The sequence below is a fragment of the Bufo gargarizans genome, chromosome 10 (assembly GCF_014858855.1).
Source record: "Bufo gargarizans isolate SCDJY-AF-19 chromosome 10, ASM1485885v1, whole genome shotgun sequence".
Taxonomy (NCBI): domain Eukaryota; kingdom Metazoa; phylum Chordata; class Amphibia; order Anura; family Bufonidae; genus Bufo; species Bufo gargarizans.
In genome coordinates this window covers 22,333,028-22,353,249 of record NC_058089.1, presented here as the reverse complement: position 1 = coordinate 22,353,249, position 20,222 = coordinate 22,333,028, and the positions used below count along the sequence as shown (strand labels likewise).

Sequence of the window (20,222 nt, the reverse complement as noted above, 5' to 3'; positions counted from 1 at the left end):
GAGGCGGGCGGTGCGGCAGGCGGGATCGCGATCCCCCGCCCGCCTCCTATTGCGTAATCGTTGGTGTACAGTGGGTATACCAGGGTGCCAGCACATTGCTGGCACCCTGGTATAAACGGCTGACATCGTTGATGCGATGTCAGCCGTTTAACCCTTTCCATACAGCGGTCCGTACGGACCGCTGTATGGAAAAGGTTAACAGTAAGAGGGAGCTCCCTCCCTCTCCGATCGGAGGGCTGCTGTGCCTTTGCAGCCCCCCGATGGGAGAGGGAGAGAGCCCCCAGACAGCCCCCCCAGAGCCCCGTCCTTACCCTTCCCCGTCTGCGCAGTTCTGACCATAACTGAGCAGACGGGGAAGGTTCCCATGGCAACAGGACGCCTGCTCAGGCGTCCTGCTGTCCATGGTGCTGAACAGATCTGTGCTGAAAGCATAGATCTGTTCAGTGTAAGTAAAATACAGTACAGAAACCTATATAGGTTCTGTACTGTATTTTACAGACATCAGACCCACTGGATCTTCAAGAACCAAGTGGGTCTGGGTCAAAAAATAAAGAAAATAAGTGAAAAAAGTTAAGATAAAAAAAAAAAACATTTATCACTGAATAAAAATTAAAAAAAAAAAATAAACTACACATATTAGGTATCGCCGCGTCCGTAACGACCTGATCTATCAAACGGTCATGTTACTTTCCCCGCACAGTGAACGCCATAAAAAAAAAAAAAAAAAAACTATGAGAAAATTGAAATTTTGCCCACCTTACTTCCCAAAAAAGGTAATAAAAGTGATCAAAAAAGTCGCATGTACGCCAAAATAGTACCAATCAAACCGTCATCTCATCCCACAAAAAATGAGACCCTACTCAAGATAATCGCCCAAAAACTGAAAAAACTATGGCTCTTAGACTATGGAAACACTAAAACATCATTTTTTTTTGTTTCAAAAATAAAATCATTGTGTAAAACCTACATAAATAAAAATAAAGTATACATATTAGGTATTGCCGCGTCCGTATCGACCGGCTCTATATAAATATCACATGACCTAACCCCTCAGGTGACCACCGTAAAAAAAAAAAAAAAACTGTGTAAAAAAAGCAATTTTTTGCCATCTTACGTCACAAAAAGTGTAATAGCAAGCGATCAAAAAGTCATATGCACCCCAAAATAGTGCCAATCAAACTGTCATCTCATCCCGCAAAAAATTAGACCCTACTCAAGATAATCGCCCAAAAACTGAAAAAACTATGGCTCTCAGACTATGGATAAAAATGAAGTTATTGTATAAAACTTACATAAATAAAAAAAATTGTATACATATTAGGTATCGCTGCGTCCGTGACAACCTGCTCTATAAAATTACCACGTGATCTAACCTGTCAGATGAATGTTGTAAATAACAAAAAAAAAAACGTGCCAAAAAAGCTATTTCTTGTTACCTTGCCGCACAAAAAGTGTAATATAGAGCAACCAAAAATCATATCTACCCTGAACTAGTACCAACAATACTGCCACCCTATTCCGTACTTTCTAAAATGGGGTCACTTTTTTGGAGTTTCTACTCTAGGGGTGCATCAGGGGGGCTTCAAATGGGACATGGTGTCAAAAAACCAGTCCAGCAAAATCTGCCTTCCAAAAACCATGTGGCATTCCTTTCCTTCTGCGCCCTGCCGTTTGCCCGTACAGCGGTCTACAACCACATATGAGGTGTTTCTGTAAACTACAGAATCAGGGCCATAAATAATGAGTTTTGTTTGGCTGTTAACCCTTGCTTTGTAACTGGAAAAAAAATATTAAAATGGAAAATCTGCCAAAAAAGTGAAATTTTGAAATTGTATCTCTATTTTCCATTAAATCTTGTGCAACACCTAAAGGGTTAACAAAGTTTGTAAAATCAGTTTTGAATACCTTGAGGGGTGTAGTTTCTTAGATGGGGTCACTTTTATGGAGTTTCTACTCTAGGGGTGCATCAGGGGGCAGGGGCGTAGCTATAGGGGGTGCAGAGGTAGCAGTCGCTACCGGGCCCAGGAGCCTGAGGGGGCCCAAAGACCCTTGTGCCACATAAGACACTGGCATTATAGAAAGTGCATACTGGTCAATTTACACCTCTGGCTGGAGGGAAGGGGTTAGGTTAAGAATTTGGCATAAGGGGGTGCCCTTTCAATGTTTGCCTCAGGCAGCAGGAAGGCTATGTGCTCCCCTGCCCCTTGCCAACAAGCACTGAGGGACGGGGGCCCAAGCTGAACTCTTGCTCCAGGGCCCATGAGCTTTTAGCTACGCCCCTGTCAGGGGGGCTTCAAATGGGACATGGTGTCAAAAAAACTGTCCAGCAAAATCTGGCTTCCAAAAACCATACGGCGCACCTTTCCCTCTACGCACCGCTGTGTGGCCGTACAGTAGTTTACGGCCACATATGGGGTGTTTCTGTAAACGGCAGAGTCAGGGCAATAAAGATGCAGTCTTGTTTGGCTGTTAACCCTTGCTTTGTTAGTGGAAAAAATGGGTTAAAATGGAAAATTAGGCAAAAAAATTAAATTCTCAAATTTCATCCCCATTTGCCAATAACTCTTGTGCAACACCTAAAGGGTTAACAGAGTTTGTAAAATCAGTTTTGAGTACCTTGAGGGGTGTAGTTTATAGAATGGGGTCATTTTTGGGCGGTTTCTATTATGTAAGCCTCGCAAAGTGACTTCAGAGCTGTAGTGGTCCCTAAAAATTGGGTTTTTGTAAATTTCTGAAAAATTTCAAGATTTGCTTCTAAACTTCTAAGCCTTGTAACATCCCCAAAAAATAAAATATCATTCCCAAAATAATTCAAACATGAAGTAGACATATGGGGAATGTTAAGTCATCACAATTTTTGGGGGTATTACTATGTATTACAGAAGTAGAGAAACTGAAACTTTGAAATTTGCTAATTTTTCCAAATTTTTGGTAAATTAGGTATTTTATTATGCAAAAAAATTAATTTTTTTGACTTTATTTTACCAGTGTCATGAAGTACAATATGTGACGAAAAAACAATCTCAGAATGGCCTGTATAAGTAAAAGCGTTTTAAAGTTATCAGCACTTAAAGTGACACTGGTCAGATTTGCAAAAAATGGCCTGGTCCTTAAGGTGAAAATGAGCCTGGTCCTTAAGGGGTTAAAGGGAACCTGTCACCAGTTTTATGGTGTCCTAACTAAGGGCAATATAAATAAGCGACTGATTCTCTTAGCAAAATGCTGGGTCACTTTCTTTAATTTGACCCAGTCAATCTGCCAACATCTTGTATTGAAAAGCTCCAGCTCATAATGATGAGTCCTGAATTTTCATGAGCTCCTGACTCTCCCCGCCCACCTGCTGCTAAATGACAGTTATTTTCCATATGAATCAGCAGCAGGTGGGCAGGGGAGTGGCTATAGCTCTGAATTAAATATATACGCTGGACTCAATGACGTCATGCTGCACTCCAATTAACTCATTAGCATACGGCATGTGGTAAGTTTGTATTTATATTATGAAGTAACCATCTGTCACACCAGTAAGTGAATACATCTAAGGCACTTTTTAGTAGTTAATGATTGTATATAATTAGTTGGATAATAATCAAATATCCACATGACAGGTTCCCTTTAAAGGGAAACTGCTTGAGGCCTTTGATGTAATATTATGTCTGGATGTGGGAAGGAAAAAAGAAAATGGGTCAGCACTTCACCTTTGTGTTGCACGCTGCACGGGAGAGGAGCAACCTCCAATATATCAGAAATGAAGAAATCCCAGCTGCTGTGTCTTTGTGAATAAGCCTCTTTTTATTTTCTCAAAGTAGAATGTCCTACAACCAGGACCGGTTTCGGCATACAAGCCTTTCTCAACAAATACATCCAAAACAGAAAAAATCAAGCTATATATAACATATAGTACCGCCTATCTAGGGACGTCTCCACCCATTCTAATGTGTGGTATTCAATTAATGATCAATCAAACTAATTAAACAAGGTGAAACAAAGTAACATATAACTAAAATTTATATTCTACCTTATTGAAGAATCTAAACATTCATATTTATTCATATTTCCATCATAAGGCAGAGGTCTAGAAAAAATGCATAAAAGTGTATATCAATCATCTATAATAAATATATTAAATCTGTTCACAACAATCTTATAAATGTATAACCTCATAATCTCTGTTTAGACCCCTTGGATGCAGCGTATCTAAGGTGTGTATCCAAAAGGCCTCTCTTCTAAGGAGAAGTCTTTTGATATCACCTCCTCTTCTAGGTCTCTTCTAGGTCTCTTTATTTGTTCCAACACTTGAAACCGCAGTTGTGCAACTGTATGTTTAAATTTTTCAAAATGATATGGAACCGGATGTGGGAAGGGACTGCCTCATGGTGACAACTGCTTTTTGAATAGAAGCCGGCACAGCGATCAATGGTTATGGCTTTTCTAATCGCTAGCGTTCAGCTCTTATTACCAGGGAAGCCACATCTGGCCTTGCATTTCTCCTGTGGCAGACACTGCTTGGGGAACAGTAGATGTACATTTTAAAATGCTCAGAAGTAATTGCACCGACCTCTTCTGCTTAAAATTAAATATATATACATATACAGTACAGACCAAAGGTTTGGACACACCTTCTCATTCAAAGAGTTTTCTTTATTTTCATGACTATGAAAATTGTAGATTCACACTAAAGGCATCAAAACTATGAATTAACACATGTGGAATTATATACATAACAAAAAAGTGTGAAACAACTGAAAATATGTCATATTCTAGGTTCTTCAAAGTAGCCACCTTTTGCTTTGATTACTGCTTTGCACACTCTTGGCATTCTCTTGATGAGCTTCAAGAGGTAGTCACCTGAAATGGTCTTCCAACAGTCTTGAAGGAGTTCCCAGAGATGCTTAGCACTTGTTGGCCCTTTTGCCTTCACTCTGCGGTCCAGCTCACCCCAAACCATCTCGATTGGGTTCAGGTCCGGTGACTGTGGAGGCCAGGTCATCTGGCGCAGCACCCCATCACTCTCCTTCATGGTCAAATAGCCCTTACACAGCCTGGAGGTGTGTTTGGGGTCATTGTCCTGTTGAAAAATAAGTAATGGTCCAACTAAACGCAAACCGGATGGAATAGCATGCCGCTGCAAGATGCTGTGGTAGGCATGCTGGTTCAGTATGCCTTCAATTTTGAATAAATCCCCAACAGTGTCACCAGCAAAGCACCCCCACACCATCACACCTCCTCCTCCATGCTTCACGGTGGGAACCAGGCATGTAGAGTCCATCCGTTCACCTTTTCTGCGTCGCACAAAGACACGGTGGTTGGAACCAAAGATCTCAAATTTGGACTCATCAGACCAAAGCACAGATTTCCATGGGTCTAATGTCCATTCCGTGTGTTCTTTAGCCCAAACAAGTCTCTTCTGCTTGTTGCCTATCCTTAGCAGTGGTTTCCTAGCAGATATTCTACCATGAAGGCCTGATTCACACAGTCTCCTCTTAACAGTTGTTCTAGAGATGTGTCTGCTGCTAGAACTCTGTGTGGCATTGACCTGGTCTCTAATCTGAGCTGCTGTTAACCTGCGATTTCTGAGGCTGGTGACTCGGATGAACTTATCCTCTGCAGCAGAGGTGACTCTTGGTCTTCCTTTCCTGGGGCGGTCCGCATGTGAGCCAGTTTCTTTGTAGCGCTTGATGGTTTTTGTGACTGCACTTGGGGACACTTTCAATATTTTCCCAATTTTTCGGACTGACTGACCTTCATTTCTTAAAGTAATGATGGCCACTAGTTTTTCTTTACTTAACTGCTTTGTTCTTGCCATAATACAAATTCTAACAGTCTATTCAGTAGGACTATCAGCTGTGTATCCACCTGACTTCTCCACAATGCAGCTGATGGTCCCAACCCCATTTAAAAGGCAAGAAATCCCACTTATTAAACCTGACAGGGCACACCTGTGAAGTGAAAACCATTTCAGGTGACTACCTCTTGAAGCTCATCAAGAGAATGCCAAGAGTGTGCAAAGCAGTAATCAAAGCAAAAGGTGGCTACCTTGAAGAACCTAGAATATGACATATTTTCAGTTGTTTCACACTTTTTTATTATGTATATAATTCCACATGTGTTAATTCATAGTTTTGATGCCCTCAGTGTGAATCTACAATTTTTATAGTCATGAAAATAAAGAAAACTATTTGAATGAGAAGGTGTGTCCAAACTTTTGGTCTGTACTGTATATACATATATACAGTGGATATAAAAAGTCTACACACCCCTGTTAAAATGTCAGGTTTCTGTGATGTAAAAAAAAATTGACAAAGATAAATCATTTCAGAACTTTTTCCACCTTTAATGTGACCTATAAACTGTACCACTCAATTGAAAAACAAACTGAAATCTTTTAGGTAGAGGGAAGAAAAAATATTCCAAAACTGTAATCTTCTTCTGGTGAAGCTATTCCTTTGTTGATTTGGATGTATGCTTTGGGTCGTTGTCATGCTGAAAGATGAAGTTCCTCTTCATGTTCAGCTTTCTAGCAGAAGCCTGAAGTGTTTGTGCCAATATTGACTGGTATTTGGAACTATTCATAATTCCCTCTAGCTTAACTAAGGCCCCAGTTCCAGCTGAAGAAAAACAGCCCCTTGGCATGATGCTGCCACCAGCATGCTTCACTGTGGGTATGGTGTTCTTTTGGTGATGTGCAGTGTTGTTTTTGGGCCAAACATATCTTTTGGAATTATGGCCAAAAAGTTCAACCTTGGTTTCATCAGACCATAACATCTTTTCCCACATGCTTTTGGGAGACTTCAGATGTGTTTTTGCAAAATGTAGCCTGGCTTGGATGTTTTTCTTCATAAGAAAAGGCTTTCGTCTTGCCACTGTACCCCATAGCCCAGACATATGAAGAATACGGGACATTGTTGTCACATGTACCACACAGCCAGTACTTGCCAGATATTCCTGCAGCTCCTTTAATGCTGCTGTAGGCCTCTTGGTCGCCTCCCAGACAGTTTCCTTCTCGTCTTTTCATCAATTTTGTAGGGTCGTCCAGTTTTTGGTAATGTCACTGTTGTGCCATATTTTCTCCACTTGATGATGACAGTCTTCACTGTGTTCTATGGTATATCTAATGCCTTGGAAATTCTTTTGTACCCTTCTCCTGACTGATACCTTTTAACAATGAGATCCCTCTGATGCTTTGGAAGCTCTCTGTGGACCATGGCTTCTGCTGTGGGATGCGACTAAGAAAATTTCAGGAAAGACCAACTAGAGCAGCTGAACTTTATTTGGGGTTAATCAGAAGCACTTTAAAAGATGGCAGGTGTATACTGACTCCTATTTAACAGGATTTTGAATGTGATTGCTTAATTCTCAACACAGCTACATCCCTAGTTATAAGCATTATTTTAGTTTTTTTGTTATCTTTCCTCCACCTAAAAGATTTTATTTATTTTTTAATTGAGTTGTACAGTTTATAGGTCACATTAAAGGTGGAAAAAGTTCAGTTTTTTTTTTTACATCACAGAAACCTGAGATTTTAACAGGGGGGTGTAGACTTTTTATATCCACTGTATATATAAGAATGTTATATTAAAATAAATCTGCCCAGCCTGGTGTAAATATATAAAAAATGTACACTTATCTTATTGCTTCCCCCATTTTGAGGCTGCCCGATCCCCTGCTGTTCTCTTCCTGCTGCAATGATGTCATTCGGACACAGGGACAAGTGACCACTGCAGGCAATCATTGGCCACCACAGTCACATGTCTCAATTCATAGCAACAAACAAAAATAACATTTAACAGAAAGTTGTATAACTTTTTATTACACAATGAATAAACTTTATTTACATAAACCATATACCTGTTTGAGAAAACCCAGCAAAATAGCTTCCATGTTAATTGAAAACAGAATTAGCTGTTGCAGTGAATTTTGGGAGTTATACAGTTGGAAGAGTTGAATGGAAAAGTGGTAAAGGCTGATTATTAACCATATAAACCATCCTCATGAAACAGCAATGACCAGCCATAATGTGAAAAATAAAAACATAGAATGTGTCGGCAGATAAGAACCATTTGGCCCATCTAGTCTGCCCAATATACTGAATACTATGAATAGCCCCTGGCCCTATCTTATATGAAGGATGGCCTTGTAACGGCACCCCGGACATAAAAGGAGGTAAAAGCCGTTTAAGAGATATTCCCTTTCCAGATGTAACGGCAGCTACTAAAGACACCAATCTCCCGAACTGGAAACCATGTGAATGCTGCATACAGCCGAATAGGAAAAACCATATGAAAGGTTTACACTCCTAGCAGTTGAACTGAAACAGCATACAATCCCCCCAAGAATGAGACCAAGCTCTGTGTTGAGGGTAAAGCAGTGGACAGCCAGAGCTGTGTGTTTATTGTTCTTATATACACATTCTTACATATTAGTACCACCCACAGGGTTTTGTAAAACAACCAGTAATCACGTACAATACACTCAGACACTCCCACACAAAATCCTCCCCTCTGCCTGTGATACAATTACCTTACACAATGGGTTAATGTAATTATCACAGGCAGGAGAATAAACAGTTTGACACAAAGTCTTCTGTCCTGGAGACAATTGGGAAGTAATCTAATTTATCTCCAAGGGCAGAGGCAAAACTCCATTAGCCACATTGTAGCAAAAGACAATAAAAGACATAAGAATATTTAACTGTGCAGCTATTGTATAAAACATAGACATTTAACATATCCCCAGATAGCTCAGGTCTGAGTGCATTCAACTACACGAATACAGTTCAATTGCCATGGAGCCATATTCTTTCACATAGTCTTTGCAGGGGAATATCAAGCGATTCAATATGGGGCCATAGTCTAAAGGAAGCAGGCGGGCAACCAGGCTTCTCCGATGCAATGTGGCGAGATTGGTCTCGTCACAGGTCTTATGCCTATCCCATGCATGCTTAAACTCCTCCACTGTATTTGCAGCTACCACTTCTGCAGGAAGGCTATTCCATGCATCCACTACTCTCTCAGTAAAGTAATACTTCCTGATATTACTTTTAAACCTTTGCCCCTCTAATTTAAAACGATGTCCTCTAGGTTTATTGATGAACCTATTACAATGGCACCTGTGAAGTGGTAAGATATATTAGGCAGCAAGTGAAGAGTCAGTTATCCTATTAGGATATGTCAGGATCCTGGAGCCTCCAAAAACATATACTTTTAATTCTAGGTATAAAATTTTAAAGGCATAAAGAGTTGCCATGCATTAGGTGAGACCAGTTCAAATGCTCAGTTGAACGTAAACAAAAGTTGTAGTCAACCTGAAACTGAGATAACTCAAATGAAAAATGGAGTTGTCAAGCTGTGTGGCAGCACTAAATCTTTGCCATAAGGAAGGAAAACCTAGCTAGCTACATGTTTCCTTCTAGCACAGCCTTTAAAAAGCATCTGTTACCATGATCAACCCTATTTCACCAGGCATATTGCCTTTTAGGGTTGATCATGGTGACTAAAGTGAGTCCTTTCTCTCTGCAATCGGTATTACCCATGCAGAGAAATTCTTACTTTTAGTTTTAGGTAAATGAATAGCTCGGAGCAGCAAGGGGCTGGCCCAGCCAGCTGGAGCACCACTTCACCTCTGCCTGTTCCTGTGGAATTGCCTGGCCCTGAACTCTCAGGCATGTGCAGGCGCAGTGAAGATCTCAGAATGGTCATCCCACTCTGAGATCTTCACTGTACATGTGCTGATGGTAGTGCTGCTGGCGCAAGCATGACATTTCAGGGCCAGGCATCAAAGCAGCCATCGGAGAGGATGCCTGGCCCTGTCAATCTTACTGGGAGGGGGCAATGGCAATAGGAAGAAACAGAGGTGATGTGGAGCTTCGAGGGACTAGGCCTCCAAGCACCTCATTTATATAATACTAAAAGTAATTATTTCCCTACATTTGTAACACCGATTGCAGGAAGAAAGGACTCATTTTAGTCACCATGATCAACCCTACCAGGCTTAATAGGGTTGATCATGGTGACAGGTGCTATTTATATAAATAGGGTAACCTATAGCATATACTATAGGTTGGAAAACTATTTCAAACATCCTCCCACTCAAGTCTGAACTAGATCACTATTGACCCTCTCTTTTGAGAGGACCACCTCTAGAAGACCATTCTAACTGCAAATGTGAGTGGTCTGCTCAAAGACGTTCAACTTAAATAACTGTGTTTCTTTGAAACATTAGCTAAGGAACCATTTTTTCACACTGGGAATAACCTTAAAACGATAGTTTTTTTGTAGTTCTCGGCATGCTTTACAGTAATAATTATCCCAACCTCTTTCTCTAACTGCACCATAATTCAATCGCCACTTAAAATATTGTTCATATCTTGCATTGTCTTTGTCTAACTCCAACAGGAACAGTGCCAACTCTTTAGGACTAGAGAAATCATCCACATGAATGAAGGAATCAGGAGGGATGAAGCGTTCATAGTTTTTACGAGGAGCTCCAAGGACAACAGGAACGACCCCTAAATGGAAGGAATTACCCCACAGCTTCTCAGTAATATAATCCTTGTGGTCAGAGTTTTCAAATGCTAGATAAAACTTATAGTGTGAAATGGTGCTAGAAAAGTCATCCCAGCTTAGCATCTGGTGATGCTTTCCATACACGTCAATGTGAATGTGTTTCTTCAGCTCCTCATAGTAAGAAGTACGCCTATTGTTTGGGTACCAATTACTAACCACCCAGGAAACTAACTTAGACTTGGATGGTATTGAAAACATCTGTGGTTCCTTCAGTGGTTTTAGAAAACCATAAGGAAGAAAAATGTCAGAGTCTTCTCGATAAGTCATTGTTAGGTTTATGATGTTATCCAACATATGAAGGTTTTTTATGATAGTGGGAGGCTCCATGTTGAACCAAACCCAACGTTGGTAGTGCGGTCTTGTTTCCTGAGGTAGGTCTGAATTATTCATGATGTCATAATGATGGATAATCACAGCATCTGCTCGGCTTAGCATCTTACGATCTGTTGTTAAGATGCACCCTGAAATGCCATACATTGACTGACATGTGTCCAAAGGAAATACGACTCCAAAAGGCCAAGTCCAGACAACAATGAGAAGTTGGTTCTTGCCAACCTGTGTAGGATACTTGGAGAGCCACAATAAAATGTAAAAGACCAACAAAAAAAGACAGGCAGAAGCCATCAGCTGCTTGCAGAGTCTGTTCATCTTCTGACCAGCTGTAAAATACAGTAAAAACAGATTGTTTATTAAATTTTTCTAAAATATTAAACTAATAATTTTTTTAAATATTTATTTGAATTGTCTTTTTTTGGTGTACCTCAGGGTGCCTTTTAAGGGAATTCTGAATTAGTAGAGTAGAAAGTGCCTACACCCTGCCCATGCATTATGCAGAAAACCAATTGATTTTAATGGGAACTATGCAAAGCCTCATTTCTCCTGTGGGGGCACTGCAGGGAAATTGGACGCTCAGTTCTCCTACAGGTTATAGATCGCCAGTGATTCTAGTTGTGCAAAACCCTGTTATCAGCTTTATCAGAAAACCCTTCTAATAAGATAAATGTAAAATGTGTTTTTATACTGCAGCCATACAGTTTAGCCATTTTTAGTATATGCTGACCCTGCGGCATAGCTGAAGGGCAGCTGGTGGAGCAAATGCCGTGGGTGCTGGGTGTTAGGGGGTACCAAGACACTTTGCCTTGGTAATAGTATTAAGATACAGGGCTATGGTAGTGAAGTGAATCTGGGCCCTGGGTGAAGAAAAGATTGGCTACCGGCTCACACTAATGCATTTAAACTGATGTTAGTAGAGATAAGCAATTTAATTCTACACAAATGTTTTTCATTACAAGTTTCCAAAAAGCTTCGATTTTCAGCAAATCTGAAACTTATGGGATTCGTCCTCCAATTGACCACTTTCAAATCTGAACAAAAACTAATTTCAGGAAATTTGCTCATGTCTATTTGATTAGATGTTTCACATGGCTTTGTTTTTCTACCAATATTTATTTTTGTTCATTAATATTAAGTTATGAAAATCCAAACATTAATATCTATTTCTCATTTGCATGCTAATTTTCGATTTATAATAATCATATATTGGGGTTGTCCGCTGGATTAGGCTAACAGGATCTATAGCGTGATAAAGAGCTGCACCATTACAACTCCACGTGAAAGTACTTTGATACCTTTATTTTCTTTCTATACAATAGAAAAAAAACTGTCACTATAAATATACATTTCTTTTTCTTTTTCAGACGTGTTACTTTTCAAGGAGAGACTATGATTGAATATACTATAGCGCTTATTGCACTGGAGAAGGAGGCTATAAAACCACCTATGTGAGGTATGTGTCTGTCCCTCGGAGGTGGACTATTGACCTGCAATTGCATACCTGTTCATACAACACGTTTCTTCTTTGCCATAAAAATTAGCACAACCAATTCAACACTTTGGAAAATAAAACACTTGGCCCAGTAATGCTATATATGTTATTTTTGACTATAAGGCCTTAAGCACAACTGTATGAAAAAAAAACATGGACCGCACATCCCAGGGGAGGGCTGGCAGCCTTAGTACTGGGGGACAAATCCAGTCAAGTGGGCCATTTTTATTTTGCAGACTTTTATACAGGAACACATTGCATTTTCTGCCCCCCAATGTGGCACGTGTAGCGCGCTGTGCCAATTCTTTTGCCCGTGCATTTTTCAAAGCCCCCTTCATATTTAAAAATGCGGCACGCATAGCGTGCTGTGCCGATTCTTTTGCCTGGCCATTTCTAAAAGCCCTGTAGGAGTGGAAAAACTGCTTAGCCCCGCCCATTATTAAAAGCCCCTCCTACATATAATAGGCCACTCCCAACAAACACCGTACAGCTGAAATTCTATTGTTGAGGCCTGTCTCTACACATGATACGGAGAGGGGAGGCCTGTCCTTCACTGCCTGCTTCACATTATACAATAAACAGCAGACTACAGCCAGGAAGCTCCTCCGCTCTCCTCCCTCCCCAGATCCTGCTCAAGGCCTGTGGTTGCCCCCACCCTCTGCCACCCACCCGTGGCCTGCTGCCCACCTTGACCGTCCTCACCCAGCTCTGAATCCTCCTTCTGCAGATGGCAGGGGAAGGAGCCAGAGCATCTCCTCTCCTACATAGCGCCCCATACCTCTTACATCCAGTGATGTCACCTTTGTTGCAGACGTTCTCTTTCCTCATCTTCTCCATTCAGACCAGACCGCCCTGATGATTTTTCAGCCATCTCCCGTCTCTGCAGAGATTGACAAACAGACATTCGTTTCCCACATTTCCATCATCTTCACATCTTCTGAACACCCTTTCCTACCACCCCCAATACTATACTGCAGAAACAGTCCCCCTGGAAATACTACTACCACACAGATAGTGCCCCCAATACTGTGCCCGCTGTGCCCCCAATACTATACTGCAGAAACAGTCCCCCTGGAAATACTACTACCACACAGATAGTGCCCCCAATACTGTGCCCGCTGTGCCCCCAATACTATACTGCAGAAACAGTCCCCCTGGAAATACTACTACTACACAGATAGTTCCCCCTTCAACAATTATTGGCACACAGTGCTCTAAAAAATAACTGCGCCCAGACACTAATAGTATAAAGATAATGTCCCCCAAAAATAATTGTGCTAAGCTGATACTGTGCCAGGGTGCCCCCCAAAGTAACAGGGCTCCCCAAAATCCCACCAATAGAAATAATTCTCTGCCAGAGCACACTTAGTAGTAATAATGCCCCTATAGTGCCCATACTAGTAATCATGTTCCTCATAGCCCCCCAGTATTAGTAAAGCTCTGCATAATATCCCCTAGTAGTAATAATTCTCCCTATAATATGACAGTACATGAAATACCCCCGCTTAGTGCCCGCAGTTTAGCTAATGTCCCTATAATGTATGCCAGTATAAAATACCCTTATACAGTGCCCCAGTAAATGCCCTCATAGTGCTCCTCTCCCTCTTCCCCATAGTGTCCCCCATAATATGCCAGTAAAAAAATGCCCCTTCTTAGTGCCCCCAGCAGATGCTCCTATAGTGCTCCTCTCTTCCATAATGTGCTAGTAAAAAATTCCCCTTTCTAGTGCCACCAGTTGCCCCAATAGTGCTCCACTCCCCCATAGTGCCCCCAAATAATGCCCTATAGTGCCACTCTCCCCTATAGTGCCACCCATAATGTGCCAGTAAAAAATGCCCCCTTAGTGCCACCAGATGCCATAGTGCCCCCCAAAATGTGCCAATAAAAAAGGCCCATTTAGAGCCCCCACTTCCCCATAGTGCCACCAAATAATGCCCCTATAGTGCCAACATATGCCCCATAGTGCCGCTCTCCCCTATAGTGCCCGCCATAGTGTGCCAATAAAAAGAAAGCCGCTTTAGAGCCCCCAGATGCCCCCATAGTGCTCCTCTCCCTCATGGTGCCCCCCCCCCATAATGTGCCAGTAATAAATGCCCCCATAGTGTCCCCCCAAAATGGGCAAGAAATAAATGCCCCCAGAGTCCCACCCCAAAAAAATGGGGCTGTAAGAAATGCCAGATGCCCCCATATTGCCAGCTCCCCCCGCAAAGAAAAAAAAAACAACACTAATACTTACCTCCATCAGCAGTGATGCGATGCAGGCCTCTTCCGGCCTGTGTCCCTGCTGTGTGCTGCCCGACAAAGGCGGCGCGATGATAATGACGTCAATGCGCCGCCTGAGCCGGCCTCTGATAGGCCGCAGGCATTAGTGCCTATCAGAAGAACAGGGAAGGGAGACGCCTCTCCCTCCCCTGCCCCGCCGCAGCACAGGCCATCTAAATCTCTGTCCTGAGGACGGTGATAAAGATGAATATGGAGATGAGCGCTTCCACAATGGAAGTGTTCATCTTCTACTGCCCCCCCACCGCCGCTTGCAACTAGAACCAGGGCCGCGCCGCCTGTGGTGATTGGCAGTGCGGCCCTGAGGAGTTAAAAAAAATATAATTATTATTTGTTAAAGACGGCCCAGTGCCCGCTTTTAACATGCTTTAGGGCGGCCTGGGGGGCAATTGCCTCCCTGCCCCCCGTCCCAGCCCGCCCCTGGCACGTCCCCATGATATATATTGATCTATCGAGGTTCTTAGTATACATTTTCAACAAAATGTGTAAGCCTACTTGTCAACTTCAAAGTAACTACTTTCAAATTGTTTCCTACACTATTGGGTGTGGCACCACAAGAGGGCAACCAAAATGGGCTCTTCCATTTTAGACATTTTAGGCATATCCACAGAGGGTCCACCGCATGCCATTGTCAGCAAGAGCTGGCTATAATCTATAGCTGCAATGGCCGCAATTGGAACTAGCTAATCCTGATTAGGGATGAGCGAATCGACTTCGGATGAAACATCCGAAGTTGATTTTGCTAAAACTTTGTTTGAATACTGTACGGAGCGAGCACTCTGTACAGTATTAGAATGTATTGGCTCCAAAGTTATAACTTCAGAAATTAATTTATAATGTAAAAAAACATTTCCCGAACCCTTGGAACCGAACCCGAGCTCGAGAAAGTTTTTTTTACAGTACAAATAAATTATTGAAGTTATTGCGCGAAGTCTCGCGAGACTTTGCTAAGCAATAACTTCGGCTCATCGGAGCCAATACATTCTAATACTATATGGAGCTCCTGCTCCGTGCAGTATTAGAACAACGTTTTATGCGAATCGATTTCGGATGTTTCATCCGAAGTCGATTCCATTATCCCTAGTACCAATGAAACTACAATACAGTTCATTCCGATAAAAACAAGGCCTGACACAGCTCTGTTGAGAAAAAAATAAAAAGTAATGGCTCTGAAAAGAAAGTTGAAAAAATGTGATTATTTTGTACAAAAGTGATTACGCATAAGAAAAAAGTGGAATAAAGGCTACATGGACACGACCGTATGTGTTTTGCGGTCCGCAAAAAAAAAAAAGAATGACATCCGTATGCCATCCGTTTATTTTATTTTTTTTGCGTATCCATTGTAACAATGCCTAAAACGGACAAGAATAGGACATGTTTTATTTTTTTTGCGGGGGCTACGGAATGGACATACTGATGCGGACAGCACACAGTGTGCTGTCCACATTTTTTGCGGACCCATTGAAATGAATGGGTCCGCATCCTATCCGCAAAAAAAAAAACGGAACAGAGACGGAAATAAACAACATTCCTGTGCATGTAGCCAAAAAGTTATCAAAAAGTCTTATGTACCCCAAAATGGTACCAATAAAAACTGCAGCTCATCCTGCAAAAAGTAAACCCTCACATAGCTACGTTGATTTAAAAATTTAAAGTTGCATCACAAAAACAAATACATTATTTTTTTAATTGTGTATTTATTGTGCAAAAGCTGTAACATAAAAAAAAACTATATAAGGGCTCATGCACGCGACCGTAGTTTCGGTCCGCATCCAATCCGCATTTTCTGTGGCCCTTTTTATTTTTGTGTGCTGTCAGTTCCATGGCCCCCCCAAAAAAGTGAAACATGTCCTTTCTAAAAAAGGGGAGGGTCGTGCACAGCCAGTATCCGTGTTTTACGGATCTACAAAAACGGATATGGTTGTGTGCATGAAGCTGTCAAAAAAGGTGTGAAATCTGTCTATGTCTGTAAGGCCTCATGCCCACCACCATATTGTGAATCTCTGTCCCATTTGGATTTTTTGCGGCTTGCACATGGACTTATGAATTTCTATGGGTCCACCCAAAAACAAAAAAACGGATGTCATCCGTGTGCGGTCTGCATCCATGTGTCCGTTCCGCAAAGAGATAGAACATGTCCTATTCATCACCTGCAAATGCAACCAGAGATCCACTGAAGTCAATGGGTCAGCAAAAAAACGGATACAGTCGTGTGCAAGAGGCCTTAAATTCATCATAAACATGGCGCACACCAAGTGCAAAATTTTTGGCTGCATTTTGCATAGTAAATCTACCCCCTGGGTCTGGTGCAATCTGCAAACAAATGCTGATACAAAATACGGTCGTGTGTATAAGGCCTAAGGCTGATGACCCCACGGCACAGTTGTCATTTTGTCATGATGCAGATTGCATCTCTTTTCCCAATAGAAGTCAATGGGAAAATAGATTTCTGAGACAGACCTGGGACTTTCAAAATTGTGATGATTGCGCCTTATTTATGTGCGGTCGACCACATGTAATAAAACATGTCCTGCTGCTTGCGACTGCTGACCGCACGGGGTATAGAGTTGATTAGCCGCTTGCGGTATATGTTTAACATTTTTTCTTATGTGTCCCTATTTGACGTTAATCAGAATGCTAAAAAAAAATCAAACACCAGTCCATAAAAGACAAAAAAACGCACTATGCGTGCCGTAATGCATGTGTTCCCTGACCGCATCATGAGCGCATCACGACCGCGACCATGTGGGGATACTCTAAAACACTAATTGGTAAAATAGCTCAGTCATTGGGATTGCTGGTCCCACTGCCCGAATTCCTCTACTGTATTTAGGCACATTAGCTACCCCAACAACTTTTTGAAAAAGTACAATGATCGAAAATATGATTCCATCAATACGATCATATTTCAAACACATGCTGGGAGATTCCTGTCTGTGGAGCATAAAGTTTCACTACCCACCAGTCAAGAAGAGATCTTTGCCTGTATTGTAAAGCCTTCAGTAGCTAAACCGATAGGAAGCAAGATACGTACCTGTCTGTGAATCCACTGAGCAGTCCTGAAATTCGGTGTTTTCCTCTACAGTTTTAAAGAGGATGTACAATGTCTTTGCGCTTTCTTATAGAGTTTCACAACGTGCGTGAAGACAAGTGAAGATAGATATTATTTTACATTGCCAGGAAGGAAATACTGTATGTTGCAAAACCAGGCAGAGAATTATTACAGGCACGCCAACGGATACTCTAATATAGTCTAATATATAAAGCGGAGTGTGTTTTGGATCTGATGATCAATGGTCAGTAAAGTTGATGTGCTGGTCCAAATGATAGAAGTAGGTTTACAGGCCTGGAGAGAGATGACACTGACCACTCAGGTGGGAGTCAAAGCATATCTCTGGTTTATTGCAGAACAGCAGACAGTTATATGTTAACAGGAAATGTAGAACAGGAAAATGCGGGGAGGCAGTGTGGCGTATGTCTGTACTATGTGCTATAAGCTATGTATTTTTTGTCACATCTGTGTGCGAGAGGAGGTTCACCCCCCCCCCTTTCCAGGTGGGTGAAGCTGGTTGCTTGAGCTGAATGGAAACTGTCTCGAGGGACATAATAAAGCAGAAAACAAGATTCTTTGTTATAGGTGTTGGCTGGGTACCTGACCGCCATTTTAACTACAGTATAGTCTTCAACAAGCAAGTATCCATTATGTCTCAATATTCGATAACAGTCCCCCCTTGGAGACTTTGTAGACTTGTAGACTTTCCCTTGCCTAGCGAATCCTCTTGGCATACCATTCGTATCCTCTTCACCCGCAGTGGCGACAACCCACCCCTTCTAGGTAGGCTCCCGGTTGCTCGAACTTGTGGTAATACCCTGTGTAACGGATCTCCTGGCACCCCCGACCGGGTACCTCCGTCGATAGATGCTCCTAGTGCTTTCCGAGGACTCCAAGCACTCCACTTGACACAGTACACACTGCAGACCCCACGAACCGCCTAAGCTTGGTTGAGGTCTCACGGTCTCCTACCCACCCTGGACCTACGACAAGGCTCCAGTCTCCAGTGGGTGAATCTCTCCTAAAACCAGAGAGCAGGAGTTATGCCAGGGGAGTATAGCAAATCTTCAGCGTATAGCAATCCCCCAGTGTCGATCAGTTACCCAAACACCAGCCTCAACATGGTAAAGGGTAAAAACAGGAACTCTTTATTTGAACACACAAGCATTGATTTATACACATCTTCCAACAAGGTTACCACCCACAGGGTTTTGTAAAAACAGCCAATAACCACGTACAATACACTCAGACACTCCCACACAAAATCCTCCCCTCTGCCTGTGATACAATTACCTCACACTGTGTTGATGTAATCATCACAGGCAGGAGAATACACAATGTTTTCTGTCCTGGAGACAACTGAGACGTAATTCAATTATCTCTCAGGACAAAGCGACATCGCCAATACACACAGAGAGACGATGGAAAAGACCTCACTACTCAACGTATACAATGTCCCACCCTTTACAATACACATAGACATTTAACATCCCAAAATGGCATGAATTAGACCAGGGGTTCAAGTTAGTACAAGTCCTTTGTGAACAAAGGAGGCCTGGCTGATGAGAGGGCCCATAATCCTGGGGCAAGAGGCTGGTAGCCAGGCCCCTCCAAAACCCAGTGGGGAGGTTGGTTTCACCACACATCTCCCCCCCCCCCCCCAGGGAAGACTAACCAGATACCTGACCTCACGCCGGTCGGTACCTGAGTTAGTCTGGCCGTCCACCCACAACCCAATACTGGACCTGTTGAATTTTGGGGCCTGGCTCTGTTCTGTATGTCCCCAGCTGTTGAGTGGGCATCTGCTACTCCTTGCTTCATTGTTGTTCTCTAGCTTGGAGCTGTAGGTACTTGGTGGGCAGAGGCCGACTGAGCTCTACCCAGATGCTAGCTCTTCCGCTGGGGTAGCCTGTGGGAAGTCCGGCTCTGGGGAAGAGGATAGGAGAGGGCAGAGGCCAACTGCGCTCTGCCCAGATGCCAGCTCTTCCGCTGGGGTAGCCTGTGGGAAGTCAGCCTCTGGAGAAGAGGATAGAGGAGGGCAGAGGCCAACTGCGCTCTGCCCAAATGCCAGCTCTTCTGCTGGGATGGGGTCAGGGAATCCTACCCCCAGGACCTTGTTGCGGATCAGCTGTGGAGAGGAGGGATCGCTTACCTCCTCCTCCTGGCATTCCTGCGGGGTTGGTGGGGAATCTGTACCGGCCGTCCAGCATCCCGGTCGGCCTGGTGCAGAGACTGCGGTCCCATCTGCACCATTGGAGTTAGGGGTGTTGTCCCCCTGTGGTTGGGGGGAGAGACCGGTTGTCTCCTCTCCCTTCAAAGTACACTGCCGCTGGGGAATGGAGACGATGTTCTCCTCTCCCTGCAAAACATACTGCCACTGGGGAGCAGGACCAACTGTCCCTACTCCCTGAAACTCCGGCTGCCGTTGGGGATTTGGGCCGACTGCCCAGCATCCCTGTAGGGCCGGTGGAGAGATCTCGGTCCCATCTCCACCTGCCATATG

General features: G+C 42.8%; 1 protein-coding gene across 1 annotated transcript; it reads right to left on the bottom strand.

The window, feature by feature from the left end:
- Positions 1-8,694: 8,694 nt before the first annotated feature.
- On the bottom strand, positions 8,695-18,028 carry LOC122920646 (3-galactosyl-N-acetylglucosaminide 4-alpha-L-fucosyltransferase FUT3-like). The gene is made up of 2 exons (XM_044270313.1): positions 17,702-18,028; positions 8,695-11,221 (listed from the first exon to the last, which is right to left on the bottom strand). The coding sequence occupies exon 2, from the start codon at positions 11,208-11,210 to the stop codon at positions 10,215-10,217; it is 996 nt and encodes a 331-aa protein (XP_044126248.1). The 5' UTR covers positions 11,211-11,221; positions 17,702-18,028; the 3' UTR covers positions 8,695-10,214.
- Between the last annotated feature and the right edge of the window lie 2,194 nt (positions 18,029-20,222).

Excerpts from the sequence above, each read along its gene's own strand:
- LOC122920646 (XM_044270313.1), bottom strand. The coding sequence starts at position 11,210 with ATGAACAGACTCTGCAAGCAGCTGATGGCTTCTGCCTGTCTTTTTTTG.